A 20,213-nucleotide genomic window follows, 5' to 3' on the forward strand; every position below is an offset into this window, starting at 1 on the left:
GCGCCCACGTAGCAAAGAGACCAGCTTTCCTGTGGGTCTGCCACTTACTACCATGAGCATGTCACTGCAAACACTCACAGGCAGCAAAGCATACTGCTCCACTCTTACCCTGCTATCCCTCCTCCCCTCTGCCCCAAACTGCTTCCTTCTACCACAGCCGACTACCGCTCAGGTCAGACACAGCACAGTCTGCAGTCAGGCCCCAGCAGCTGTGGGAACTAGTGTGTGTGTGTGTGTGTGTGTGTGTGTGTGTGTGTGTGTGTGTGTGTTTTATATTTTTGGGAAGAGGACTTTTTTTTCCGAACACTTAAATGTTTATCAGTCTTTTGCATTGTGCCTGTCTACAACTCAACACCTCCTCTATGGGGTGAGTAGAACTCTATTCCTTTCATATTATTGTTATTCCATTCTGGACTTTCCAGGGCTTGCACTTTTTGCAAATATATTTAACCCCAATTATGTCATCACCTGCAATCCTCCTCCTGCTACACTGGTCAAGTTTCTGATCATTATGGTAAATTCCTCTACTTATTTCATCAAAGGTAACATCTGAAATAATGTGCAGCAGCTATAAATTCTGGATTCAAAATAAAACTTCTTTCCTCAGTTGCTCATAGCACTGTCGGAAGACTTCAGGTATTAATCTTCTCCCGTGGCCAATTGCTGCTTGTTATTACCATTTTTAATTTTCTTGGTTTGTGTCCTATAATTGTGTCCACTGTGTCTTGATACATGTCTTTTACAGTGGAAGTTTTCTATTTATGAGTTTTGTATGGTGGCCATCAAGCTGACCCCCCCGCCCTGTGTGATTTTCATAAAATCACTGTAGAGTGGGATATTTACATTAATGGAACAGTTGCATGTGAAATTGAAAGTAACTGTAATAACAGAATTTTGAAGTACATAAAGAGTTCACCAGAAATCCTAGGAACAGATACTAGACAGAAAGAGACGATTAATAAATTTAAATATTTGGGAGGTATGATTCAAGAAAATAGCTGAGAAAAATTTGCTGTACGTGAAAGAGTACATTTACAACAAAATATCTCTGCCTAAAAACCCGAAATTATAGCACAACAACACAGCAACCAGAATGTCTCTGTGCAAGTGAATAGATAGAACTGAATTACAAATTACACACATCTAAAGTCCTAGAAGGAAGAATCATTTTAAAAACACTCAGACCACTAAGAAACACAGAGGTATTGAAACTAATAAGTAATGAAGAAGTAGATTGCAACATAGGGAAAACATAAATGAGATGTTACAGAAGAGGCAACTGCCATATTTTCGACATTTATACAGAATGAATGGTAACAACTTGACCAAACAGATTTTTAAATATTTTGGGACAAGAAGTCAACTATAGCCTGGGTTCAAGAAGTTAGGAAAGATTTGGAAACAAACAATGTAAGTGAAAGAGATGCAACAGAGAGATAGATTTTTAAGAAGAAAGTATTAAAAATGGAAGGGTTCCAAGGCAGAAGAAGACAGGGTCAAAATGGTCTGAGGATAGAAAAAGGATACATAGTGAGAAGATGAAATAATACTGGAGGAAGAAGAAAGAAGGAACTTAGGAGAAAGCAATGAAATTGGCACGTGCTCCTTAGACAGCCCAATGGAAAAGGAAAAGAAAAGAAGAACTTTGAAGTACCGTCACATTCTAACCACAATTCTGTCCAAATCCGAAAGCAAGATCATGAACGAAGAGCAGTATTTATCACTGAAAGCACATTTATTACTGATATCAACATACAGACATAACTCAACTCCTAGATGAAGAGTGCCGCTATTTATACAAACATGAAATATTACAGAAGCTGAGTTGCCTTGCACTCCGTCTTCAGGCCACGAGTGGCCCCCCAGGACCATCCGACCGCCGTGTCACCCTCAGCTGAGGATGCGGATAGGAGGGGCGTGTGGTCAGCACACCGCTCTCCCGGTCGTTGTGATGGTTTTCTTTGACCGGAGCCGCTACTATTTGGTCGAGTAGCTCCTCAATTGGCATCACGAGGCTGAGTGCACCCCGAAAAATGGCAACAGCACATGGCAGCTGGATGGTCACCCATCCAACTGCCGGCCACGGCCGACAGCGCTTGACTTCGGTGATCTCATGGGAACCGGTGTATCCACTGCGGCAAGGCCGTTGTCGCTATTTATACAAACATCAAATATTACAGAAGCTGAGTTGCCTTGGTATATATTTATTCCAATTTTATTAGTCAATCTCCCTGCCTTCCCTCTCTGTCCATCTTCTCCTCTTCCCTATCTCTGTCCATCTCCTCCTGCATTCTCTCCACACATTTTTACCCTGATCCCAATAGGAGGTTCCTGGTTCTTAACCCACAATATTTCTTCCCAGATAGTAATTAATGTACATACAAAGTTATCTGGAATCAGTCCAGGGGTTTAAGAGGAGCTTTTTACCTGCATCTTTGCCCGAGTACACATATCACATATATTTGACATATTTCACCTGAACTTGTAGCAAATTTTACCCTGCAGTTTCCTTCTCAGACAGCTCAATGTTTATGATGTCATACCTCCTTAACTATGTGTCATACAATGATATATTTTTGCAGATACATGCTGTAGTATATGGGAATACTGTCTGCAAAGTGTGTTGCTAATCCAGTTAGCAGTAAAGAAGCAATTAAAACCTCATGCCAGATGGGGCAGTTGAATTGCACGAACAGTGAGAATGTAATAAGCAATAAACTGTTTTCCATTCCTCATTTTGCGGGGGGTGTGGCCAAGAAAAAGTCTCGTGAAGATTTGAAATTGTGTGTGGAATTTGTTGCAAGTCACTAAGTACTCTCATTCTCAAATATTGGATTAATTTAGTCTGGCTATATGCACAGGGCAAGCTGCTCTACAAGCAAGCAGCATGGCTCATGGCATTTCTCCGTCCCCTGGAGAAAAAGTGACCTTTTCTTTTAGAAGTTCTCACTAGAGCTGATTATAGCACCCAGGAACTAGATCATGACAAGGATCCTCTTTATAGTAACATCAAAGGATCATCATGTTCTGGTCACATTGTCACATCTGCTTCATTATGATGAACGTCAAACGTAGCTCCTGCCATCGAAGTTTCGCTATTGTCAAGCATGCCTTCAGTTTCCTTGAATTAGAAGTCTCCATCATCAATCTGTGCCTCAGGACTGCAGTATGGCTTCATATGAAGGCCATGAATGACATCTCTGCACTCTTCTTGATGAAGGGTTATAATCATCAACTTCATATGTGGCATCCAATAAGTAACAAAGGATATGATGTGACTCAAAGTAGAGTTTTAGCAACTTTTCCAGCAGTGCCACTTTCCATACAGGTGTAAAAACACATACCAAGGATCCCAGGATGCATCTCACTGGACTGTGCTTGGGATTATAGTATTATTGGTCCTTCCCCTGGGTATCCAGAGTCCGTACACCAGCTGTCTTGCTTCTTCGGTCCTGGTGATCAGGCATTTCACTTAATAATACTGGATATCATCCAGCTGAAAGGGGACATTGAATCCATTGCCATACTGGCCTCACAACTATGGAGGAAAAAGAATGGTGTGAAGTCTTTAGTCTCTTGCTACTCTCTACACGCCACAAAGAGGAGTACTGTATACCAATCTCTATTCAAAACCACCATACATCGAGAACATGTCTGCCAATACATTATTTAACCATTCTGGGAGGCTATTCATCTATGACTGGTGGGCAGATGCCATCCTGTGGGTGATGTCAAAACATGAAATTATCTCTGGTATTAGTCTCGAGTGGAAGATTTTTCAAAATGGTTCAAATGTCTCAGCACTATGGGACTTAACATCTGAGGTCATCAGTCCCCTAGAACTTAGAACTACTTAAACCTAACTAACCTAAGGACATCACACACATCCATGCCCGAGGCAGGATTCAAACCTGCGAGCGTAGCAGTCGCGCGGTTCCGGACTGAAGTGTCTAGAACCGCTCAGCCACTGCGAAGATTTTTCCACCATCAGACACCGTCACACAGAGTTCTCCTAGCTTCAAAATGTCTTCTACATGGAATATTGCAATTTCCGAAGCTATAGCAGTTGGCACGGCATTTGTGACAGCATAACTGGTAAGGTAGTCAGTACAAACTGTCATCCATTGATTCCCATCTGTTGACTTTGGAAATATCCCGAATAAGGTTGATGTCAAATTGGTGGAATGGTGCTGTTGCAGGTGGAATTGGTAATAGAGATGCCCTGGAGATAATTGCCTCATGCCCATATAGCCAGTCAATCTGACAGAAACTTCAGGCTATCAGCCAGAATTGAGAATGGTGGTCACAACAGTGAATGGTTAGCCAAATACATACAGATGGAACTTATTCATGGCTCAAACAACTGCAAGGCACTATTCCTTGGTTGTAGAGTAGTTCTCCTCTGACTTTGAGAGTATTCTGAAACCATTAGCTGCTATTACTTTTTTGGCACCTTCCTGAATTTGTACTACAGCCGCATCTACCCCTCAACTGCTAGTGTCCATGTGAATTCCTGCCTTGGCATTATTCTCAAACCATGCTTGGCCTGGAGAAGATGTTAGTGCCTAAGGAGGCAAGAAAAACCTTTCTTACACATTGTCTCAGAGAAATTTGTTGTCTCCTTCCACACAAAGAGGCACTTTTTCAGACTCTGGCAAAGGGCCTGCGGTCTGAACACACTTCAACACTGTTGTCAGGCAGCTTATACATTCTTCAACTGTCTTTAAAAACACAACAATGTCATCCAAATAGCAAAGACACACTGTGATTTATAGCGTTGAAGCAAGTTGTCCTTGATACTTCTGAAGGTGGCTGGAGATTTACAGAGTCAAAACAGCATAACTTTGTCAGATGTTATGAAGATAGTCTTCTTCTGGTCAGCTTCATGACCCTTGATTTGTCAGTAACCTGGCTGCATGACCATAGCTGAGAAATACTTAATGCTCATTTCAGGCAATCCAGTATGTCATCCAACACGTGGCCTTGGGTTGACATGTTTTTTCATTATTTTGTTCATCCATCAGTAGTCAACACAGAAATGCCAATTGCCATCTTTCTTCTTCAAATAGACCACAGAAGAGAAGCAAGGACTCTAGAGGTTCTATGATGTCATCTGGCAGCCTCACCTCCACTTCCTCCCCGATTACCCATAGTTCAACCGATAACACCCTACACAATTGCTGGCTAATTGGTGGATGATCCTCAGTGTTGATAGAGAACTTTGCCATTCACTATATGGTCTTTTCTCCATTCCTGATTTGAAAGCATTCAAATGTTGTCACAACACAGCTTTGTCGGTGTTCCTCCGTCAGGCCAGATGCCAATAGTGACTCGATAGTAGCTTCCTCCACTACACTGTTTGCGAGCCTGAGCAGTCTTTTGCAATCAACAAAATCTTCACAGTTTAACTGATCATCTAGGTCAACAACTAGAACTTGTCTTGATGGCGAGATAATAAGGTCTTCAACAGCAAACACTTGTCCAGAGCAATATTTGTTATGTGTGCTTGCTGAAATAGCTTTGTCAATCTGGACCTCTGATCTTCCACAGACTATGACTATTAATGACGCCTACAAGAAGACCCACCTGAGGACAACAGTATGAGTAAATCTGGCTCATGCTCTGCCCCTCAAACACTTGTCGAATCATTCCAAGGGTCTACATAGCACTTTTCCCGAGATTCGCACAGAATTTGATACACACGCTCTGTTCTGTTCGCAGATCCATCGTAAAATCGCCACACACCAAACACAGAGTATTACAGAAATTACTGTGGACATGCAACACGTCCTCCCAGCAGAATGCCACTCCCCACACTGACTCATCAGATATGCAGCTCTCGCCACCTAGCAGTACAAAGATCTACTACTCCTACTTTCCAGATGGCAACACCAGTCCCAAAAATTTTGGATTCCACCTCGTATGATTCTGATGAAGGCCTATTTGGCTGAAAGCTCTCTTATGATAATGATGGAAGCTGAACAAATTAATTAAAATTTGTGCCACGGCTGGGACGTGAACCCGGGTCTCCTTGAACCTGGGTCTCTCTGGTGTGCTAGCCATCACCTAACTGTAGCAGTACAGGTAACACAGCTGCACAGACTACTCTAGTCCAATGCCCTCCCCAACATGAACTTCAATTCCTATCTTCAGCTTATTTTCCCCTCCTTCTACTGCCGAAACTCTCTGGTATTGGACATAATGGAGAGTCCTGGCTGTGGCACAAATTTTAATTCATTTCTTCAGCTTTCATCATTATCATGGTGGTGGTGGTGGTGGTGGTTGTTGGGATGTTTAAGGGGGACTAAACACATCATTATCATGGATACAGTTGAGACTCATATATGTCAAGGAAAATTTAATTGTATCAGATCGATAGAAACTTGATTGACAGGCTTTTTGTTTTGTTTATCTGCGACTCAGCATCGCTGCTATATGATAAGTGGTAATCTATCCTCTTCATTCTACTCTCATATATATGATATGCAAGCAAGAATATTTAATTGAAGTACTTACTATGTATGTTAGCAGGAATAATGTGTTGTTTAAACTTGAACGCTTGTAAGTCTGACAGCTGTCTCTCAATAAAACTATTGATCTTAATGAAATACACTCTCTCTGCAGCACCAATAAAAAATTGATACTGAGTCTATTGCTTCCTCAATGTAAAGATTTTATGTAATCTTGATCATCTTGAGCTCCAGACATGAGTCTTGTTAATAGGAAACCACCATAGATATACTGCTACATACTTATTACATTACGACAAATTCCTAAGTGTGAGCACTACAAGGGGGAAGTGAAGAAACACCAATGACTCACAAAAGAAGAAAAATGTGGCAGATAAGGTACACCATGCAAAATCCTGCCTAAGAAAAGCACACGATACTTAGGACACTATATGAAATCCTGGGCTAGGAACAAGACAAATATCAAGCAGCAAAGCAAAGACTAAAGGCATCAGACAAATGTTCTAATGCAGTTAAAATGATACATAAATTAATTTTCATTTATACTTCTGAGTAAGAAATATGTATATTTTAATATGATTATTAAAAAGTCCTTGATACAAGATTTTCAAAAAAAACGATATGAGGAAGATAATTATCCTAACTCAGCTATTAACTTTCACTCCATCACAAGAGACCGGTTGGGACATGAAACACAACACCTGTAAGCTGAGTGAAGGGAGAGGAAGCGCATACAACTTTCTTCACAATTGTTTGTATCAAAGAAATTAGTGTGTCTGTGGGATCAATTGGTATGGCCATGGTGCTGCAAAATGACAGTTCTACAGACACAACTGGGGGGAGTTGGATGGAAGGAAGGAAGGAGGGAAGGGGGAGGGGGAGGGGGAAGGAGAAGGAGACAGACAGAGAGAGAGAGAGAGAGAGAGAGAGAGAGAGAGAGAGAGAGGGTGGGGGGGAGGAGGCAGAGAGACGGAGAAGAGGGAGGGGAGGCAGAGAGACGGAGAAGAGGGAGGGGAGGCAGAGAGACGGAGAAGAGGGAGGTGGAGAGAGGGATGGGGAGATGAGGGAGGGGGAGAGGAGGGAGATGAGGGAGGGGGCAGGAGAGAGGGAGGGGGCAGGAGAGAGGGAGGGGGCAGGAGAGAGGGAGGGGGCAGGAGAGAGGGAGGGGGCAGGAGAGAGGGAGGGGGCAGGAGAGAGGGAGGGGGCAGGAGAGAGGGAGGGGGCAGGAGAGAGGGAGGGGGCAGGAGAGAGGGAGGGGGCAGGAGAGAGGAGAGGGGGGAGTGAGGGAGGGGGGCAGGAGAGAGGAGAGGGGTTCGAAAGGGGAGGGGGGGAGGGGGAGGGGAAGGGGAGAGGGGGAGGGGAGAGGGAGAAAGGGAGGGAGGGGGGGGACGGAGGGAGGGGGGGGAGAGAGAGAGAGGCAGTGAAGGTTGTCCTTCCTTGTGTATTTTAAACAACACATTGCACAAAATTCCACTCACGTCAATACTTTCATCTCCCAGTGCCCAGCGAGGATGCTGTTTTGTGAAAGGTGGCGGTAAGGGAAAATCTGGATCTGAATGTGGTCGCTGGAACATGTAACCGACCATTGCATCATCCTGGGATCTTGCCAACTGTGGTCTACCAGTCTCTGGAGCCTGAAATTTGACAGTAGATGGTCAGTAATGGTTATAAATAAAAGCTATTAACAGTTAAGTGAAATCATTTGCAGGAATACATATTATTTATAAGCACATAAAAATGTTTCCTTTACACATGCCTATACTTCGGCCACTGTGGTGAGATAAAAACAATGCCAAAATCACCATTCTTTATTCTGATGTTTCCCTCGTGACATTCCAAGGTTTTTTCCTTCTCCCACCGTGCTTCTCTTTATGGGAGGGGTAATGGTGTTAAAGACAATAGTGTTTAATATTCTATTAATGACAAATTCATTAGAAATGAGATTCCACACGAGACAGCATACAACACAGCAGCCAACAGCAGTGTAGTTAACCCACTACTCAAATGAAAATAACTGATTCAAAGTCCCCATTCAATAAAAAAATACTCTGACATGCAACACAAGTAGTATTTAACAATCTTCCCCCATAAATGTTATCCAATCGGAAATATTAGCATAAAGAGTATGATTTGCAGTATTTCTTGATTTCTGAAAAGCATTTGAATCAGTACCACACCTACGATTATAGTCAAAATTAGGATCATATGGGATATCAAGTGAAATTTGTATTGAGCATGTTATCTTGGATGTTTGAGTCATTGTCAGATGTACGAGTAACTTCGGGTGTGCTCCAGGGATGTGCATTCAGATCCTTACTGTTGATGTTATATTTTAATGACCTAGCAGACCATATTAATAGCAAAATCAGGCTTCTTGCAGAAGTATCTATAATGAAGTTCTACCTAAAAGAAGCTGCAAAAATATTCAGTCAGATCTTGATAAGATTTCAACGTGGTACAGAGATTGGCAACTTGCTCTAAATGTTCAGAAATTTAAAATTTTGTTGTTCACAAAGCGAAAGAACATAGTATCCTATGACTATAATATCAGTGAGTCACTGTCGGAATCTGCCAACTCATACAAATATCTGGGTGTAGCACTTTGTAGAGATATGAAATGGAATGACTACACATATTCAGTCAGGGGTAAAGCAAGTGGTAGACTTCAGTTTATTGATAGAATACTGGGGATGTGCAATCAGTTTACAAAGGAGATTGCTTACAAATCACTCGTGCAACTGGTTCTAGAATATTCCTCAAGTGTGATACCTGTACACAATAGGACTAACAGGGGATACTGAATGTAACAGAGAAGGGTCACAGGTTTGTTTAATCCATGGGAGAGTGTCACAGGGACACTGAAGGAATGGAACTAAAAGACACTTGAAGACAGATGTAAACTATCGCGACAAAGTCCATTTAAGTTTCACGAACCAGCTTGAAATGATTACTCTAGAAATATATGCTAAAAATCCAAAGAAACTGGTACACCAGACAAATATAGTGTAGGGCCCCGAAAGCACACAGAGGTGCCGCGAAATACGTGGCATGGACTTGACTAGCGTCTGTAGTGGTACTGGAGGAAATTAACACAATGAATCCGTATGAGTACGAGGGGGTGGAGATCTCTTCTGAACAGCATGTCGCAAGGCATCACAGATATGCTCAATAATGTTCATGTCTGGGGAGTTTGGTGGACAGCGGAAGTGTTGAAACTCAGAAGGAATCAAACAATGGAAAATCCAGGATGGAATATAACAGTACTATGAAAAGAAAAGTTGCTACTCACCATATAGTGGAGATGCTGAGTCGCAAATAGGCACAATAAAAAGGACTGTCACACATAAAGCTTGTGGCCAGTAAGGCCTTCATCAAAAATACACACACACACACACACACACACACACACACACACACACACAAAATGCAACTCACAGACACTACTGCAGTCTCGCGCAACTGAAACCACACTGTGAACGGCAGCAGTAGCACCAGTGCATGATGGGAATGGCGACTGGGTGGGGATGAAGAGGAGGCTGGGGTGGGAGGAGGAGGGGGAGGGATAGTATGGTAGGGGTGGCAGACAGTGAGGTGCTATAGGTTAGACGGAGGACAAGGGAGAGATGGAGAGAGGGCGAGGGAAGTAAAAAGACTGGGTGTTGTGGTGGAATGATGGCTGTGTGTAGGGAAATTTCTCACCTGCACAATTCAAAAAAGCTGGTGTTGGTGGGAAGGATCCATATGGCACAGGCTGTAAAGCAGTCATTGAAATAAAGGATGTCGTCGTGTTGGACAGCATGTTCAGCAACAGGGTGATCCACTTGTTTCTTGACCACAGTTTGAAGGTGGCCATTCATGCAGACAGACAGCTTGTTGGTTGTCATGCCCACATAGACTGCACCACAGTGGTTGCAGCTTAGATTGTAGATCACGACTAGTTTCTCAGGTAGCCCTGCCTTTAATGGGATAAGTGATGTTTGTGACAATTGGGGTAGGTGGTGGTGGGAGGATGTATGGGACAGGTCTTGCATCTAGGTCTATTACAGGGGTACGAGCCACGAGGTAAGGGATTGGGAGCTGGAGTTGTGTAAGGATGGACGAGTATATGGCATAGGTTAAGTGGACGGCGGAATACCACTGTGGAGGGGGTGGGAAGGATAGCAGGCAGGACATTTCTCATTTCAGGGCACGAAGAGAGGTAGTCAAAACCCTGGCGGAGAATGCAATTCAGCTGCTCCAGTCCTGGGTGGTACTGAGTTACAAGGGGAACACTCTTCTGTGGCCAGATAGTGGGACTTTGGGAGGTGGTGGGAGACTGGAAAGATAAGCCAAGGGAGATTTTTTTTGTTTTGTTTTAGGGTGCAAAAAACAACTGTCATACGCACCCAAGTCAAAACTATAGAACACAAACATAGAGACGAGGGAAATGATGATATGTCAGTCCCAATGGACAGAATAGGAGACAGCGAAACAAGGCACATGGAAAAAGGGCTAAAAAACACTGTAGAAAAATGGAGATTCAAAACTAAAAAGTAAATGTCCTTCGCCATATTGCTTCGGTGGATAAAAAGTAAAATGTGGTCGACAGCCCGTGCATCATTCGCTAAACCGGCTGATAAATCAGATGGCAAACCCAAGCTGGAACGTAAATTGGTAAAAAAAAAAAAAAAAAAAAAAAAAAAAGGGCATTCCAGCAAGTAATGGTGGACAGTTAAAATTTGGTCATAATGCGTACAAAGTGGTGGGGCAGTGCTGCTGAGCAAATGACGATGGCTAAAAAGGCAGTGCCCAATATGCAGCCGAGTTAAAATAATCTCCTCCCAGTGGGAGGGCCGAGAGTTGGTTGTCCAAGGCGCCAGAAGAGGCTTAATAAGCCGAAACTTATTCCCGTGAAGGGAGGACCACTGGCAATGCCAAAGAGACACCACCACCTGACAGACGGCACTGAAGAGATCATTGGAGGGAACAGAGGTACTCGTGGGCTGAGGTAAGTGGACTGCAGCCTTGGCAGCAGCCTCGTTTCCTCGCAGACTGACATGACCAGGGACCCACAGAAACATGACATTGGCTCCACCATGAGTGAGCAAGTGAGAGTTTTCCTGGAACCACTGCACTAAGGGATGAACAGTGTACAGCGCACAGAGACTTTGGAGGGCGCCGAGTGAGTCTGAGCAGAGGACACAACTGGGAAGGCTGTGTTGCTGGATGTACTCTGTGGCCTACTACAAGGCGAAAAGCTCGGCTGTAAATACTGAGGAGTGTGCCGGAAGCTGATATCGAAAGACATGGGTGCCAATGACGAAAGCACACCTGACCCCACGGCAAGTCCAAGAGCCATCAGTTTATACAAAGGTACTAGTGCTAAGTTCCATGCGAAGGTCGTGAAACTGAAGGTGATAGACCGAGGCTGGAGTAGTATCCTTAGGAAGTGAATGAAGGCCAAGATTAACATGGGCCGCTTCACAGAGCCAAGGTGGTGAAGGGTTCACACCCGCTGGGAAAGTTGCAGGTAGCGTGAAGTTAAGCCGCCGTAGCAAATGGCGAAAGCGTACTCCAGGAGGAAACAGAGAAGAGGGACGAGCCCCATACTGACGATCTAAGGAATCATCAAAGAAGGAGGCATAGGAGGGCTGGCCATGCATGGCAGACAAACGGCATGCATACCTGCTGAAGAGAAAGTCATGGCGATAGGACAATGGTAGTTCAGCAGCTTCAGCATGCAGACTCGCAACCGGGCTGGTGTAAAAGGCGCCCGTTGTCAAATGGATGCCATGATGATGGATAGTGTTGAGATGGCATAAAAGAGATGGGCATACATATGCATAAAAAAAGCACCCATAGTCGATTTTTGAACAGACAAGGGATCATTACAAACGGAAGGGAGTGGTTCGATCAGCACTCCATGAAGTACCATTGAGGAACTGAGGACATGTAGGACATTGAGGGTCCGCGTAAAGTGGGCTGCCAAGTAAGAGACATGGGAGGACCAAGACAGTTTCCTATCAAGCATGAGCCCCAGGAATTTCGTAGTGTCAACGAATGGACGGGCAACAGGTCCAAGATGTAAAGATGGTGGGAGAAACCATTTGCACCACCAGAAATTCATACAAATGGTTTTGTCAGTGGGAAGGCAAAAGCCTTTGGCGATGCTCCAGGAGTGAAGACAATACAGACAGCGCTGAAGACACCGCTCAGTGAGTCAGGTCTGTGGGAACTGCAATAGATGGCAAAATTATCGACAAAATGGGAGTCCGAGACACCTGGCGGGAGACAAGCCATTATGGGGTTAATGGTGATAGGAAAGAGGATGATGCTCAGGACGGAACCCAGAGGCATACCATTTTTATGAATAAAGGTGTTTGACAAGGCAGAATCCACACACACACACCTTGAAAACTCAGTCTTGTAAAAATGCCCGAAGAAAACAGGGCAAGTGCCCGTGGAAACCCCACATTTAAAGAGTATGGAGGATACCAGTTCTCCAGCAGGTGTCGTAGGCCTTCTCCAAATCGAAAAACACGGTCACAGTCTGGGATTTCTGCAGAAAACCATTCATGACATGGGTGGACAAAGTAACGAGATGGTCAACTGCAGAACTCCGAGCTCGCAATCCACACTGTGCATTTGTGAGTAAATGGCGAGACTTAAGCCATCACACCAGCCGGGCATGAATCATACATTCCATCACCTTGCAAATACAGCTGGTAAAGAGAGATGGGGCAGTAGGTAGAAGGAAGGTTTTTGTACTTATCGGGCTTACGTAAGGGTATGACAGTGGCTTCACACCAGCATCCAGGGAATGTGCCCTCAGCCCAGATGCGGTTTTATGTGTTAAGCATAAAGTGCTTGCCCACAAGAGAGAGGTGCTACAACTTCTAAATGTGGATAGCGTCTGGCCCTGGGACGGAGGAACGGGACGAACTGAGAGCACCTATCTACATCTACATGGATACTCTGCAAATCACATTTAAGTGCCTGGCAGAGGGTTCATCAAACCACCTTCACAATTCTCTATTATTCCAATCTTGTTTAGCACGCGGAAAGAATGAACACCTATATCTTCCCATATTAGCTCTGATTTCCCTTATTTTATCGTGGTGATCATCCCTCCCTATGTAGGTCGGTGTCAACAAAATATTTTCACAGTCGGAGGAGAAAGTTGGTGATTGGAATTTCTTGAGAAGATTCCATCACAACGAAAAACGCCTTTCTTTTAATGGTTTCCAGCCCAAATCCTGTATCATTTCTGTGACACTCTCTCACATATTTCACGATAATACAAAACGTGCTGCCTTTCTTTGAACTTTTTCGATGTACTCTGTCAGTCCTATCTGGTAAGCATCCCACACCGTGCAGCAGTATTCTAAAAGACGACGGACAAGCGTAGTGTAGGCAGTCTCCTTAGTAGGTCTCTTACATTTTCTAAGTGTCCTGCCAATAAAACGCAGCCTTTGGTTAGCTTTCCCCACAACATTTCCTATGTGTTCTTTCCAATTTAAGTTGTTCGTAATTGTAATACCTAGGTATTTAGCTGAATTTACGGCTTTTAGATTAGACTGATTTATGGTGTAACCGAAATTTAACGAGTTCCTTTTAGCACTTACGTGGATGACCGCACACTTTTTGTTATTTAGGGTCAACTGCCACTTTTTGCACCATTCAGATATTTTTTCTAAATCTTTTTGCAGTTTGTTTTGATCTTCTGATGACTTTATTAGTTGATAAACGACAACATCATCTGCAAACAACCAAAGACGGCTGCTCAGATTGTCTCCCAAATCGTTTATATAGATAAGGAAGAGCAAAGGGCCAATAACACTTCCTTGGAGAACTTCTGAAATCACTTCTGTTTTACTCGATGACTTTCTGCCGATTACTATGAACTGTGACCTCTCTGACAGGAAATCGCAAATCCAGTCACATAACTGAGATGATATTCCACGCAATTTCACTACGAGCTGCTTGTGTGGTACAGTGTCAAAAACCTTCCAGAAATCCAGGAATACGGAATCAATCTGAAATACCTTGTCAATAGCACTCAGCACTTCATGAGAATAAAGAGCTAGTTATGTTTCACAGCAACAATGTTTTCTAAACCCATGTTGACTGTGTGTCAATAGGTCCTTCGAGGTAATTCATAATGTTCGAACACAATATATGTTCTAAAATCCTGCTGCATATCAACGTCAACGATATGGCCCTGTAATTTAGTAGATTACTCCTACAACCTTTCTTGAATATTGGTGTGACCTGTGCAACTTTCCAGTCTTTGGGTACAGATCTTTCGTCGAGCGAACAGTTTTATATGATTGTTAAGTATTGAGCTAGTGCATCAGCATACTCGGAAAGGAACCTATCTGGTATACAGTCTGGACCAGAAGACTTACTTTTATTAAGTGATCTGAGTTGCTTAAATACTCCGTGGATATTTACTTCTACATTACTCATGTTGGCAGCTGTTGTCGATTCAAATTCTGGAATATTTACTCCGTCTTCTTTTGTGAAGACATTTCGGAAAGCTGTGTTTAGTAACTCTGCTTTGGCAGCACTGTCTTTGATAGTATCTCCATTGTTATCGCGCAGAGAAGGCATTGATTGTTTCTTGCCGCTAACATACTTCACATACGACCAGAATCTCTTTGGATTTTCTGCCAGATTTCGTTGTGGAAACTGTTATAGGCGTCTCGCATTGAACTCCATGCTAAATTTCGAGCTTCTGTAAAGGATCACCAGTCTTGGGGATTTTGCCTCTGTTTAAATTTGGCATGTTTGTTTCGTTGTTTCTGCAACAGTGTTCTAACCCATTTTGTGTACCAAGCAGGATTAGCTCCATTGTTTGTTAATTTATTTGGTATAAATCTCTCAATTGCTGCTGATACTATTTCTTTGAATTTAAGCGACATCTGGTCTACACTTATATTATTAATTTGGAATGAGTGGAGATTGTCTCTCAGGAAGGTGACAAGTGAATTTTTATCTGCTTTTTTGAATAGGTATATTTTTCGCTTATTTTTCGAGGGTTTGGGGATTACAATATTCAATCTCGCTATGACAACCCTGTGTTCACTAATCCCTATATCGGTTTTGATCCTAGTTATTAAGTCAGGACTATTTGTTGCTAAGAGGTCAAGTGTGTTTTCACACCTGTTCACTGTTCATGTGGGCTCATGAACTAACTGCTCGAAATAATTTTCAGAGAATGCGTTTAGCACAATTTCAGGTGATATTTTATGCGCATCTCTAGAATTAAACATGTATTTTCACCAACAAATCGAGGGTAAATTAAAGTCACCACCAACTATTATAGTATGAGTCGGGTACGTGTTTGAAATCAAACTCAAGTTTTCTTTGAACCTTTCAGCAACTGTATTATCTGAACTGGGAGGTCGGTAAAAGGATCCAATTATTATTTTATTCTAGTTGCCAACAATGACCTCTGCCCATACTAACTCACAGGAAGTATCTACTTCAATTTCGCGACAAGATAAACTACTTCTGACAGCAACAAACACACCCCCGCCAACTGTGTTTAGCCTATCTTTTCGGAACACCATTAGGTTCTTCGTAAAAATTTCGTCTGAGCTTATATCCGGCTTTAGCCAGCTTTCAGTGCGTATAACAATTTGAGCATCAGTGCTTTCTATTAGTGCTTGGAGCTCTGGTACTTTCCCAACACAGCTACGACAATTTACAACAGTTATACCAATGGTTCCTGTATCTACGTTCTTCCTGTGTTCAACCTGCACCCTTTGTGAGTGTGGCCCTTCTTGTGTTTTCCCGAGACCCTCTAACCTAAAAACCTGCCTAGTCCACGCCACACAGCGCCTGCTACCCGTGCAGCTGCCTCCTGTGTATAGTGGACACCTGACCTATTCAGCAGAACCCGAAACCCAACCACCCTTTGGTGCAAGTCGAGGAATCTGCAGCCTACACGGTCGCAGAACTGTCTGAGCATCTGATTCAGAACTTCCACTCAGCTCTGTACCAGTGGTCCGCAATCGGTCCTGTCAACTAAGCTGCAAATGTCAGCTCTGCTTTCATCTTGCAAGCAAGACTGGCAGCCTTTACCACTTCTGTTAGCCGCTTGACACAAGAGAGAATCTCTTCTGATCCAAAGCGACACACATCACTGGTACTGACATGAGCAACCACCTGCAGTTGGCTGCACCCTGTGTTCTTCATGGCATCAGGGAGGACCCTTTCCACATCTGGAATGACTCCACCCGGTATGCACAATGGTTTTCTTACCCTCCTTGTCAGCCAAATCCCTAAGGGGCCCCATAACGCGCCTAACGTTGGAGCTCCCAACTACCAATAATCCCACCCTCTGCGATTGCCCGGATCTTGCAGGCTAAGTGGTTTCCTCTGAAACAGGACAGGCGACAGCATCCGGCTCAGTGACATTGTCAGCCACAGACAGCACCTGGAACCTGTTTGTCATACAAAACAGGGAGACCTTGGGTGCAGCCGCCTGGGAAGTCTCTCCACCTGCTTCGCCCAGGGGCAACCTCCCACACGAACACAGGTGACGGGTCAGCCTCAGTGCGAGCAGTAACTGGGTTTGCCACCAGTGTGGACTGATCAGAGGGCTCTGACATGCTGGACATCCGTTGGATCCCCACGGCCAGCCCACAACAGTGGCGCCCATCCACTGCAGCCTCAAGCTGCGTAACCGAAGCCATCACAGCCTGAAGCTGACAGCGAAGTGTCACCAACTCGGCTCACATCCGCACACAACAATCACAGTCCCTGTCCATACTAAAGACCGTGGAAAACTAAACTATTCAGATAAACAGACTATCGGCACGTGCTGCGCAACTCTACTGAAGACCCTGGCTGTGTTTAGTAATACGCAGATATTCAAAAACCTAACTACCGAAACACTCAGGTGAAACTAAATAATTTGCCCCTGATTTTGAACTTTTAATATGTCACAAAATCAGTTTACTTTCTGATGCAAACGTGAACTGTGGCTATTAGATGTTAAATTTACATGCAGAAACTCAAGAAACTACACTATTAAAGCACACAGATGATACAATAAAATTCGCTCCTGGTTAGGAACTCGTAAATGCCACAAACGCGGTTTACTTATCTGTTGCTGCGCCTATCTTGGTCGGCTACTGCTACCTGACTGATCTAGCTCCCTCATAGTGAAGGCGGCACTGTAGCACTCACGATTTGGAGAAGAGAAGCCTTCTCCACTCGTTTATGATGGATGAAGGCAGAGTGATACTGGGAAGAGCTTGAAAGTTCCGCAAAATGACAGCCCAAGGAGTTGGAGAGAACAACAGGACATCAGCACCTACTGTCAGGCCACAAATGGGGGAATTGATATTGGTTCCAGAGAGTCATTGGAGGTTGGCCCACACGAGAGAGGAAGGTGTGGAACTGTTAAAAGAACTTGTGAATGAAATCCAGCTAGCTATTTTGCTATCCCAAAGAACTTGATGACACTTTGCACGCAGCTGTTTATAATTAATGCAGTTTTCCTATGTGGGGTGGCTGTTAAAAACGCACAGAGCACATCTCCGTGCGCAAATTGCGTCGTGGCATGCCTCCGTCCACCAAGGGACTGGGACACGATGTGGTAAAGAGGAAGTGCGAGGAATGGAACATTCTGCAGCAGTAAGGACAATGTTGGTGAGATAGTCCACCTGGTCATCACAACTGAGGAAATCTTGTTCTGCGAAGGTCGCCAGGGAGGAGTAAAGCTGCCAGTCAGCCTTAGTAAGCTGCTATTTGGGCATGCATGTGGATGGGGTAGGAGTCAACAGACGGAGAGCACACGGGAAATGGTCGCTCGAGTAGGCGTCAGAAAAAACAGACCATTCAAGACGATGGGCAAGGTGGGCAGCGCAAAAGGATAGGTCCAAATGGGTATAGGTGTGCGAGGTGTCAGAAAGGAAAGTGGGTGCTCCAGTGTTAAGGCAGAAGAGGTTGAGTTGGTTGAGAATGTCAGCCAAGAGGGCACCTCTCTGGCAATTCCTGGGAGAACCCCCAAGGGGATGATGAGCATTACAGTTAACGAGTAGCAAAAGCTGTGGAGGTAGCTGCCCAATAAGGTGAAGGAGTCTGCCCTGGCTACATCGAAGGACGGAGGTACATAAGTGGTACAGAGGGAGAAAGTCAGGTGGGGAAGGAAAAGGGGAACGGCAACATCCTGAAGATGTGAAGATGGGTAGTCAGGGAAATGGATTGACTACTAAAGTCATCCTGTATAAGCAGCATGATACCCCCATGAGATGGGATGCCGACCTCAGGGGGAAGGTCAAAACGAATTGGTAAGTAATGTGGAAGCTCAAAGTGGTCTTGAGAGCACAATTTCATTTCCGGAACGCAGAGTACAACGGGATGCTGCGATGCTAGAAGCAGCCGTAAATCCTCTTTGTGTGACCAAAGGCTGCGAACATTCCCTTGGAGGACAGTCATGAGGAGGAAGAGATGTCAGGGAGTCAACTCAGTGGCCACAAATGGACAGCTGGTGGAGAGTCACTACTACAGAGCACAGAAGCAGGAGGATCCTACTCCGTGGGGTCCACAAAAGCATCCGCGTGCTTGTGCAGCTGGTCTCTGGAGTCAAACGCAGAAAAATGGTTGGTGGTGCACACCGGCGGGACAGAGACCGGCCATACTAAGTGACAACATGGCGACACCGTCGAGCACGATCTTCGAGTTGGGAAACAAGAAGACCGTTTGTCTTTAGCGGATTTCTTTGAGCCCTTCTGGTTAGAGGAAGACTAGAGTATTGTTTGGCTGGAGGGACAGAGGAAGTCTTCTCAGGAGTACTCCTTCTGTCCTTTCCTACCTGCCAGTTGTGTAATGGGTAGCTTCGCCCCTTTAGGCGAGAGTTTCAAAGTTTGTTGCACAGTGGAAAGGGGGGGGGGGGGGGGGAGACAGCGATGCTACCTTGACACTGGGTGGTCTCACAACCCCAGAGCCAAATTTGAGGTCGCACATCTGCGTGACCATGTCCTTCATGGAGCAAGGGGTAACAAGAACTATAAGTGCCAGGTGGGAGAACACAGGGTTTGCGACTAGCCAGTAACTTGCGAGCTACTGGGTAAGGCACTTTTTCCTTTACCCGAATCTCTTGAACAGCCTGCTCATCTAGATAAATGGGACAATCCCGGGAGGAGGCGGCATGGCCACCATTGCTGTCGATACAGCGGGAGAAGGAGGCGGACATTCACCCTTGTGTGCATCCCTACCACAGGTTACACATTAGGCTGGGTGTCAACAAGATGTTCTAGTGTGATTGAACTGATCACACTGGTAGCGGCGCATCGGATTCAGAATGTACGGCCAGATTGTGATGATTTCGTAGCCTGCTTTAATCTTGGACGGCAGCAACACACTATGAAAGGTGAGGAAAAGAGTGCGGGTGGGCACCAAAGAGAAATCGACCTTTTTCATTACATGATGGACGGCGATGACACTCTCAACAGAGAGGTAACATTGTATTTCAGCCTCAGTAAGACTGTAAAGCATCCTGGTGTAAATTACACCACGGGAAGGATTCAAAGTTCTGTAGGCTTCGACACAAACAGGGTGCCCGTGGAGAAGCGAGGCAGCAGGTAGTAGTTGTGCTTGAGAATTGGAAACCGTCTCCAAAAGCAAAGTGCCATTCCATAAACGAGAGCAGGATTTCACAGGGCCAGCAATAGCATCAATATATTTCTGAACAATAAATGGATTGAACGCAAAGGACTGACTGTCTTCAGTACGTAATACCACAAGGAA

General features: G+C 44.5%; 1 protein-coding gene across 1 annotated transcript in view; it reads right to left on the reverse strand.

Annotated features, from left to right (window-relative positions):
* The window catches only part of LOC126458466 (pumilio homolog 2), a 642,319-nt gene that overhangs the window by 551,193 nt on the left and 70,913 nt on the right, over positions 1-20,213 (reverse strand). Inside the window, exon 4 of the mRNA XM_050095538.1 lies at positions 7,949-8,104. Coding sequence (XP_049951495.1) covers positions 7,949-8,104 — 156 coding nt within the window. The remainder of the gene's footprint in view (positions 1-7,948; positions 8,105-20,213) is intronic.

This window comes from Schistocerca serialis, chromosome 2, assembly GCF_023864345.2.
Source record: "Schistocerca serialis cubense isolate TAMUIC-IGC-003099 chromosome 2, iqSchSeri2.2, whole genome shotgun sequence".
Classification (NCBI taxonomy): domain Eukaryota; kingdom Metazoa; phylum Arthropoda; class Insecta; order Orthoptera; family Acrididae; genus Schistocerca; species Schistocerca serialis.